Raw genomic sequence first — 11,092 nt, 5'->3', positions numbered from 1 at the left:
ATTAAAATGTTTGACATTTCCTTAGTCATTACTGACTTTGTTTGTCACAGGAAAATTTCTTAAGTTGTTGTAATATTACATTTGTATCGTGGAGTCTACTTACACCAAAATCTGCAGGGCTGCCAGGTTTTCTTCAGTCTAGTCAGGTTTTTGGTTTACAGAGGTTGCTCAAGTAGAAGACAAAAGAGTCAGCTGTCCATTTTCTTTCTGTTTACCGCTGTTTTCGTATCTACTATTTTCAGTTCTAGCGGCCTCCACTATCTGTTATGTACGATTTCAGCGTAAAGGTGCACTCAAGGACGTACCAGCTCTTATATTTACTGAATACATTATTTTTACACTTGGACCTAGCTTTATAGACATTAAAGTACATGTAACCCCCCCAGGGCAGTGCCACTGACTGTAGTGTCTTTAGGCCATTCCCAAAGGGGGGGACATTTCTCGTTTAAGCATAGTAGAATTGTAAATGGGCTGACTCATGTCACTCTCATAACTGTGCCTGGTCTACAACAGGGAACTGCTGCTTTTTCTTTTCTGATCCTTACTATTGTCATTTTCTTCTACTTCTTTTGTATGTTTGTCACTCTCTTGTGACCTGCTATTTCCTGGGTGCCTTGATAGTCGAAGCAGACCTTGTGCTGTTGAAGCTAGAGAGGTGAGCAGTCTAAGTCTGATTCCCTGTAAAGATTTCTCTGTTGACACCCATCCCTTGGCGCTCCTATGACCTTATGCAGTTGCGAGCGCCATAAAACCCTCTACTATTTAAAAAAAGAAGACATTAAAGTAAGGTTCTTTTAAAACAGTTGGGGCTTATATACTTGTATATTGCAAAAGGTGGCAGTTATTGGAAAGGCTTGGGCTTGCTGTTAATGGTGACTCAACTTTTAATTTTGTTCTGCTACTTCGCAGCTGAGTTGTCTAAAATGTGACGCGTCGTGTATATCATATGCATTTTAATATTTTTCCTATCATTATGATTCAATAGTTTGAATTCCTTTGTTCTCGATAGCTTAGCAGGTAGGCCAATGGACTTGCAACCATAAAATGACAGATTGGAATTGGAGTGTTGGCAGGACACTGCTTCTTTGGGAATACAGGTGGTCAGAGGGCGTCACTGGTAGATTCTACTTTTATTCTTTCCCTCTGTTGTTTCTGTCAGTCTATCTTACTCCCCACTGTTAGGTCTGTTGGGGTCATAATCAATTCTAACTCACTTAGTGTCAACCTTACAGTAGAGATATGTGCTATATAAATGCAATTTAATATTAGTATTATTACTTTGTATTACTATTTTCAACTGCTCCTTCTCTTACTCATGGCTGTAGCCTGCTGTGATAAAAATTTGTTTTTTGTTCTTGTTATATTTCTTTTGCAGTTTTTGTCAGGTGTAATTAACCTGCTACCCTTTACTACTCTGCTAGTTACTCTGCTGGAGATCCTTTTTCATCTGTATCGGCACCAGTCAACAAGCTTTTTTGTTTGAGTATTTTATTTTATTTTATTTAGTTACTCTGCTGGAGATCCTTTTTCATCTGTATCGGCACCAGTCAACAAGCTTTTTTGTTTGAGTATTTAATTTTTTAATTTTTTTTTGATTTTTTTTTTTGGGGGGGGGGTCTCGTCTTTGAGTTTTCTTTTTTCAAAGTTATGATGCAATGTATCATTTCCTGTTGTTTTTGTAATTCATTTTTGAAAAGAAGAACAGCCGTTGTTGACTGATTCGAAGAAAATAAGACCTCACAATATTTTGGAACTGGAAATGTGTTTATTTTGAGTGGGTGGTTGGTGGGTGCTCTGGTGGGGTTTGCATAAACTGTGGTCGCAAAATTATCATTTATTTCCCCACTGTTGGCATAATAATACATGTATTATCATACGCTATTTTAAGTGAAGTGCTAAATGTGTGCTGTATTTTGAAGTTGTATCTTCATTGAGGCATTTTCCCGGTGTAGACAGTTTTGGGCGTGGATGTGTGTGTTTTCCCTTGTACGTGATCCAGACCACCTTCGGTTTAATTTGCATGTAATAGCAAACTAGTCTTACTTTCTGCCTACAGGCCAGCTGTAGTGAGTGGTTGGCGGGTCCTCTGGTGTAGTTTGCTCCTTCTTTCCTATCAAATATCTATCGTCCTTATCTCTCCTCCTTTTTTGTGTTTGTTACTCTCATGTAATACCTCTAATCTTCGGCATTTATGTGACCTAATTGTGTTGCAAATGCCGTAAAACTCTTATTAAAACTAAAAACTCAGCTTGTTGAATGAGTCACTAAGACTTGGTTGTTTTCTCGTAGTTCAATGCACAGCGTGGTTTTACCATTCAGACTTTAAAAAGTAAAACCAAGCCATGCTATCAACTAACATATAAAAAAACTACCAACATGAGTCCAGTGCACTCCTGTGACATTCTGCCTTTTGTAGTTGCAAGCACTACAAAATTGTTACCGATACCATACTTGCATCTCTAAGTCGTCCTCTTTCCCGCTGTATCCAGCTGGTGCTTGGTCGATGCTATCATTTCATTCTTTTTCAGTGTTTATTGAAATTCAATAGTTCTTATCTCTTCGCGTTGATATATAATTTTTAACTTGATCTTCCTCATCGCGCGTAGAAGATGTAAATTGGATTCTGGTGTGGGGAGGTTTTTAAATGAATTATCACCTTCTGTCCCTGGATGTTTTATCTCCCTTAGACCAGGTTGTCCATGACTAACAGGATCAAAGCAGTCCGCCTTGTAAATGATCTAAGCTGTGTCCATAGGAGCGTTAAAATGTTTGTCCATTTTCATTAGTTCCGAGTGATATGCAGCAGTTAATGAGTTGTGTAGTTGTCAGCTGCCTCTCCGTCTTTCTGTTTCATAATCATGCGCACACTCCCAATTCTCAACATTTTTACTAGTTGCAAACAAAGCTGGACATAATTGGAACTAATTTTATACAATATGGTTCTTTTCATCCCTATGATTGTGCTTGTTTTAGACAGACCTCTTCATCACTAGTAAGTGTATTATTCCTATACAGCGATTTTCATTACTCCTGTGTGTATTTATTTTATACAGTTCTCTTCATCACTGTGTGTGTACTAATTGTATACAGTTTTCTCTTCATCACAGTGAGTACTTATTGTATACTTTTCTCTCTATCACTAGTGAGGGCACCCATTTTACACAGTTCACTTTATCAGCTCTGGGTGCACATATTTTATACAGTTCTCTTTATCTCTAGCACATGACTGTTTCATGTGGTTCTCTTCATCGTTTGTACATGATTTTGTTTCATAAAGTTCTCTTTATCAAGGGTCATGTACTTAGATTGTGCTATTCTCTTCATCTCTGATACATGTTTTAGTTTCACTCAGTCCTATTTGTCACTGGTACTTGTACAAGCTTTATACAATGAGCCTCTATATCTCTAGTACAGTGTACATATGTGTACTTGCTTCGTACAACAGTTCTCTTCATCACTGGTAGGCCTACATGATGTTTTAGTTCACACACTTCTTTTCATTGCTAGTGCATGTACAAGCTTCCTCATACAACTGTTCTCTTCATTGCTGGTGCATGTTTTGGTTTCATACAGTACTCTTTGGCGCTAGTGCTTGTGCAAGTACTTGTTTTATACTACAATTACTTCTCTTCTTCATCTCCAGTACATGTACTAGTTTCATACTATAGTTTTCTCCATGACTGGTAAATGTACTAGTTTTATTCTAATTTCTACAGTTGTTGTTTTTTTCATCTCTGGTACATGTAGGCCTTCTAGTTTCATTCTACAGTTTTCTTTATTACTGGTACATGTACTAGTTTCATACTAGTTTTGTTTATCACTGGTACATGTACTAGTTTCATACTAGTTTTCTTTGTCACTAGTACATGCAGGCTACTTGTTTCATACTAGTTTTCTTTATTACTGGCACATGTACCAATTTCATACTTCGGTTTTCTTTTCTGCTGGTACATGTACTAGTTTCATCGTATAGTTTTCTTTATCTTTGGTACTTGTTTCATCCTACAGTCTTCTTTACCTCAGGTACATTCACTAGTTTCAAACTAGTTTGCTTTATCACTGGTACATAGTTTCTCACTACCGTTTTCTTTATCACATGTACTAGTTCCGTACTAGTTTTCTTTATCACTGGTACGCATTTTAGTTTTGTTCTACGGGTTTTTTTTCATCTCTGGCAGCCTACATGTTTTAGTTTCACACAGTTCTCTTTGTCACTGGTAGGCCTAATCATCGCCTCAGAACTATTTTGTCCAAAGTGTACCCAAATAAAGAGGCACTTTGGACAAAATAGCTCTCAGGCGACGTAATGTACAACTACACGTAAGTTTGATACAGCTCTCATCTTCAGTGTTGCAACTGCTGTTATAAGTGTCGAACTGTTCTCGACATAACTGTGGTCAGTTCTACTGTGGAATGGCAGTGTTGTATACAGTGTATCGCGCATTACTGGTCTATTGATTAATTCGTCGTGCTCATGTCTGGGCCCCACATGCGTACCAGCGGCGTGCAGCCACGAACAATGAAAGGGGCACCTCGCATTACAGGCGACTTAACGTTTTCGACAATGGCGATTTCCACGCTCCTCATGGGCAAACGCGTACGGTAAATAGGGATTAGCGCGCAACCCCCGTACGCTCGCTTACTTACTGAACTTGCCTTGACCTAGACCGGGAAAACACCTTTCTATTTTTAGCGCCCACTACTGCCTAAAAATAGCCCTGACATAACCCCCGCTGTCGTGTGCGGCAGTCTTTCCGTGACCCAGGCGAGACAGCGAGGTGGAGAAAGAAAGCAGCGGCGCCTTGCCAAGCGACAACGGCCTTCTCTCCGTCTGTGTTTGTGTTTATGTGTGTGTGTGTGGGTGCTATTCTGAATCATTCATAGATTTCGGGGGCAGTTTTGCTTGTTCGTGACACGCGAACAGTTTGTGTAGTTCGAAGTTGTTGGATTTTCTTGTTGAGAAACACTGATGGCTACAACAGCCTAAGCTGTGGTGACTTGCGGTATTTTCCCCAGGTTGTGACTCAAAGGATTACTATTTCTGTTGTTGTGTTTTGGATTTGGATGACAAATCTACCACGTTGTTGTGGAAAATTCGGATGTGTAAGAAATAATATATTTTACGGTACCGTAGGCTGTTCAGAGTTGGAGACTTGTGTTGGATTTTTAGAGAGGATTTATCGTTCATCCGTTGTTGTTGCTTTTAAGGTGTTAGATTTTTGGTAAGTTCAATTATGTTTATTTACTCTTGCATTTTCTTTATATATATGGTTATCAATTGCCTTCAAACCTTTTAGTATACTTGTTCTCGTGGATGGACGACTGCAACTTACTTTGCAGTTTTATGAGGGAAATTTGGGTTTTCTTTTTTATATAAGGGACTCGCCGTACTTAAGGTCTTACGCCTGGCCTGCCAGTCTAGCCGCCCTTAAGACTTAAGAACAGCTAGCCTTTTCCTTTTATTATTTCACTCTGCATGCAGATGAATTGCTTTTGGAGACTAAACCGCCATATTTTTGGCTAAAAAGCACAGTGTGGCTGATAACACCGTAAATCAATTGTTTTCAAGAAAATCTCAGATCTAAATACAAAGCTTCAAATTATAGGAAAATACAGGGGCATGTCTGAATCCCCAATAAGACTCAAAGTCATGGACAGCTTATGCTCACAATGCTCCATTCCTCGACTCAGCCAACTGATGTCTCTTTAATTTTTTTGTACTTCTATTTACTGGAATTGGGGACATGTCAAGTACTTTTGTCCATTCCTGACACGTTTGAGTTACTCTTGCCCGTCTGTACTGTGTATTTTTCCACAGATTTTTTTGTGTGGTAGGCTTGCTAGGCTTACTTGTTCTCTTTTGTAGGTCCTGTGCAGGCTCAGTATGGCTGACATTAGGCCTGCTAATAAACTTCTTTTTCATCAGTTGTGAAGAGGTTGATAGAAAAAAAGCATCAATCTTTAAGTCCTGTAAATGTTTTTATAATGATTGCAGCAAACATTGTAAATTGTAAAGATCTTTTTCTCCCTCATTCGCCATTATAATGCTTGTTGAAGATTTTTTTAGTTTTTCTTGTTATTGTGTAATTCCTAGGAAGCCTACCAGATAAACTCAAGTATTAGAGTTTAGAATTGTCTTCCTCTTGTACGTTTTCTTAGTTTTTCCTGTAGTTGGACTTGGACGTTGCTTCTCAGACCTTTCTGCAAATGAAAGCACTCTGTCTTGTGCCGCTCTGCCTGCCTGTTTTGCTTCCAAACCAGGTTTCTTGTCTTGTTCCAATCTTCTGTTAGGTTCCCCCTTCATCTTTAGACCTATACATCATAGTAAAGATGAAATTATATTATACAAAAGTAATCTAAACATTTGGTTTTGTTCACAGGTCACAAGATGCTTGACATTACATTATGTTGAAATTGTGATCAATGTAATAGAACATTATTATAGTTTGTCTTCAGTGTAGCAGGGAAGGTTGAAGTTGTGAGCATTGAAATGAAAAAAAAAAAGAGTTTATCGTCCAGTGGGGCAAGTATATCTTCAGGTACCCTCTCATGCATATTTTAAGCTTTGTGTGGGCAACGCTGTCTCAACAGCCCATTATTTTGACAAGATCAGAGTAATGGGTAATTTTTTTCCTGGCACATATGGCATATTTTAATGATGGCAGTGAAGAGGTTGAACTCTAATACATGAATGTCTTTTATTTCAGAAATGGTCAGAGTACACAATGGGTTGAAGAGTGCAGGAGACCAACGCAGCTGCCCGCTTTGGAGCCACACGACACCCATCTACCTCACCCCTCTTCAATCTTCCCTCCTGCAGAGCTGTTGATTTTTCTTGCTGTTGCTGCTCAGACCAAGGCATCACTGTATAGCTCATGTGGGAAATAGCCAAACTTACAGCCAAGATCACCACAGACATTTTACTGTATTTTGAGGTTTCCTCGTAGCTGTCTCTACGTGGTGAACAATTGCAAATGCAGTCAGAATACCAGACTGAATTGTGCAACCGTTGTCTTACTTTATACTGGGCCTGCAAAATGTATAAATGATTTTGTGCAGTTTCCGTTTGGCGTCAGAAGGAAGGATGTTCTAAGCAATAGTGAGAGGTTGATGTACTAGTGTCAAGAGTAACATCAGTTTTTCTATGCATTGTGGTTCAAGCAAGTGGCGAGAAGTGTAGCTGATGGATAAAGTGTTTGTTTGATTGCGTGGCAGATCTTGATGGTGTAATCAAGTTTCCAGGAAAATCTTTTATTTTACGACGACCTACGCAACCATATCAGGAGTGCTCTATCCTGCTGCACTGCAATATTTTACCGGATTTTTACACTGAATTTAACACCTTTATAGTGTGAATATATCGCTGCTACCTCAGAACTTCAAGAACCGTCTTTAACATATAATGTATTGTACCATTTCTTGTCCTTACCATCCAAGCTCAACACTTTGTTACCATCCATGAGCTACAATAAAACCTTGAGCGTGCCTTAATCTTTACGGAGTATTTGCCGTAAAGAGACTCCACCTTCCGGCATAGCAAGTGTATCTTGCGCACACCGCGTGTGCCAGTATTGGATCTTTGCCTAAACTCTCACATCTTTATGCAGTATTTATTTATACCAGACTTTTAGTCTTCACTTCGCATGTCTCGTGACTCGTCGGTGAATTGATATGATATTGTCTGCCTACGAATACCCAAAAGCTGATGGGTACTTAAAACCAACGAGTCAGTGTTTTTTTTTACATGAGTACACATTTGGAAGGAGATACTTCTATACACGTTTATTTCTGAATGCCATGGTGGCTGAAGCTTGATCTAATTATTGTATGAATTAGAACTGAACTGATATTGTTTCGTTTCGGGTGAAGCAAGGCTGATCTTATTCCGGTCAGTTCAGCTTGGTCTGGGGTTTTTTTTTTTATTTAATGTTTTCTTTTGGAGACTGGGAATATGTCTCGGTCTCCGTTAGTGACTTTGTCCTGACAAAAGACATCTAGTGGCCGCGATGCTACACGGAAGACAGATGGCTGTGCCAGGCCGTCAGCCCGGGCTGTGAAGGAGAGCAGCAGCGGGAGGAGGAGAGCGGCATTCGAGCAGTTACGTGTGCTGGAAAAAGCTTTGGCCCGGCCATGTCCCTGTCTCGGAAACGCCTGGACGCCGGCCTGTGTGTGACCTGTGGTCAGCTGCATGAGGTGCATGGAACACATCTATATGACTACCACCAGCAGGTGAGTGGACAGAGGGTTTCATAGCTTCTGTGTGTGTGTGTGTTTCTTTCCTTCTTTGTCACTCGCTCTCTTTCATTAGATGCACGGAACACCAGCAGGTGAAGAGAGGTTTCTTAGCTTCTGAGTGTGTGTGTATGCATGTTTTTCTCTTTCTCTCTCTCTCTTTCTCTCTCTCTCTCTCTCTCTCTCTGTGTCTCTCTCTCTCTCTCTCTCTCTCTCTCTCTCTCTCTCTCTCTCTCTCTCTCTCTCTCTCTCTCTCACTCTCTCTAGGCAAGTTTCAGGTATTGCTGCAGATCAGAATCGGCATGCCTGCCATCCATTAGGGGAGATTTTCATATCTATAAATAAACACGCTGACTTCTTTGTGGGTGGTTGGCGGGTGCACTGAGGTGGTTTTCTCTTTCTTTCGTATTGAACATCTATCTTCCTTATCTCTCGTCCTTCTCTTTCGCATTTGTCACTCTCTTGATTACCATTAATTGTTGATACTTGTATGATCTTAATGTGTCGCAAGTGCTGTAAAACACTGACAAAACAAAAAGACACCCCGGGGCAGTGCAACTGACTATAGTGTCTTTAGGCCATTCTCAAAGGGGGGACATTTCTTGTTCAAGCACAGTAGAATTGTAAATGGGCTGACTCATCATGTCACGCTCATAACCCTGATCTACAACAGAGAACTGTTGCTTTTTCTTTCCTAATCCTTACTATTGTCATTTCCCTCTACTTTTTGTATATGTTTGTCACTCTCTTGTGAACCGCTATTTCCGGGGTACCTTGTGATAGTCGAAGCAGACCTTGTGCTGTTGAAGCTAGACTGGTGAGAAGAGTAAGCCTGATTCCCTGTAAAGACTTCTCTGTTGACACCCACCCCTTGGCGCTCATATGACCTTATGCAGTTGCGAGCACCGTAAAACCCTCTACTAAAAGAAAAGCAGAAAAACAAAAAGACGAGTTTTCTTTTGACATGCTAGCCTACAAACTTCAAGGATAACTTTTTCTGGGTCCGCCCCCCCCGCTCCATTCCCATTTATTACTCTCTGCATTTGTTTTCTGTTAAACGTATATTAGGTAAATGCCCGAATTTTGTTGATAGGGGTGTAAAAATACATTTCTTCTTCTCCTTGGCTTTTCCAGTTGTTGGAAGTTGCTTCCCTGATCTTAAGGCAATAAAACGCTATGTCTCTATCCATTCTGCCTGCCTGTGTTGTTTTTGTTCCAAGCCATATTTCTATATAATATAGTAAAATTACTTCAGTTTTCAAAAACAAAATGTTATTTTAAAAACCCAATGCATTCAACTCTACCTTCTTTTCCCTGTGGCTGTAGATGGTTGGTGGGTGCTCCGGTGTGGTTTGCTCCTTCTTTCCTGTCAAACATCTTATCGTATTTATCTTTCCGTCTGTTATATATCTGTCTTACTGTAACTTTTCCCATCCCTAAATGACCACTATTATATCGATGCTTCTCTTCTCTGAAACTCAAACTTCATTTCCATGTACATCACTCTTTAGTAACATCTTTGGCACTTATACACTGTAAAGCTCTTACTAAATCTATGCTATATTTCCCGTGCCAACAGGTGGATGAGGACTTGATGTGCCACATCTGCCTGCAGCCCCTGGTGAGTCCCATCGACACGGCGTGTGGCCACACGTTCTGCGGGCGCTGCATCCACAACTACCTGAATCTGCAGCAGCAGTGCCCCATCGACAGGAAGCCTCTCACCGTCAAGGAGTGCCAGCCCTCCAGTATTCTTGTCCGCAGGTGAGTAAAGAGCATGATTCAATCGACATTATTTTGTTTTCCGAATGGCTAAGACTCGAATTGCCACTGGATCGGAAAAGTATTCCTGTTATATTCTCTAACTGCTTGACACCATCATCAGTGATGTAGCAGTTAGGAGCTCCGCCGTTACACGTTGAAGACCTGAGTTTGATTCCTGTGTGGGGTGAATATTTATCAAGTATCTCCTGTCTTTTTGTCTGCCGCGACATTGTATCCTGTATGCCCCTCAGCCCTAGTTGGCCCTGACAGGCAAGGTCATAGCCTGCATCCTATACTATCTAAATTGTGTTGATGGCACGTAACCACCCCCCCACCCCGTGCGCATTTAGAAAATGAAACTGAGAAAACTTAAGGTTTGCATTTGCTAACACAAAAGTTTTTTGGGGGGAAGACCTGTGCTCATTTTTGTTATGATACGAAAGGTTTTTGTTTGAGAAGACAAATAGGTCTTATTCAACGTTCTATAATATTTTATGTTTGCGACTAAAGGTTTTTGGGGGTTTTTTGCTTGGAGGGAGGGGGGTGTCATTCTTTTGTGAAAATAAAGCTGTTTTATTGTAATGAGATATGATAGTCAAATTGTGCCGAGATAAGGTAAGGCAGAAGATAAATTTGGTTGATGCTTGACTTTGATGCAATATAGATTACTTCAATTACTTTGTTATTTCTCTTGTTTTTTATTTTTTAGTTTATTTTCTTATTAACGAATCTGGTCGATTTGGTAAATGCTGCCATTACTTTTGCTCGCATGCGTGCGCGCTAGCACACATGCACGAACTCACATTTATTTCTCTCACACATAGATACTAACACGCCCACCCACTTTTCTCTCTCACACACACAGCACACACACTCACACCGTTCTCTCTCACTTAAATGTACATGCACACACATACACACCTGCCTCTCTCACACACACAACACACACACCTTTCTCTCTCACATAAACATACTTGCACACACACACCCTCACCTTTCTCTCTCACATAAACAAACATGCACACACACGCGCACGCACACACACGCGCGCGCACACGCACACACGCACACACACACACACACACACACACACACA

The 11,092-nt window shown here is 40.4% G+C and overlaps 1 protein-coding gene across 1 annotated transcript in view; it reads left to right on the top strand.

Moving 5' to 3' along the window:
• Positions 1-2,179: 2,179 nt before the first annotated feature.
• Positions 2,180-11,092, top strand: part of LOC101863902 (ligand of Numb protein X 2) — a gene marked incomplete in the record, with an annotated part of 65,270 nt that continues 56,357 nt past the window's right edge. The window contains 3 exon segments of the mRNA XM_035970116.1: positions 2,180-5,222; positions 6,708-8,229; positions 9,812-9,996. Coding sequence (XP_035826009.1) covers positions 8,131-8,229; positions 9,812-9,996 — 284 coding nt within the window.

This window comes from Aplysia californica, unplaced genomic scaffold (genome assembly GCF_000002075.1).
Source record: "Aplysia californica isolate F4 #8 unplaced genomic scaffold, AplCal3.0 scaffold00223, whole genome shotgun sequence".
Taxonomy (NCBI): Eukaryota; Metazoa; Mollusca; class Gastropoda; order Aplysiida; family Aplysiidae; genus Aplysia; species Aplysia californica.
The sequence above is the reverse complement of the archived record's forward strand: the minus strand, read 5'-3'. Positions and strand labels throughout refer to the sequence as shown.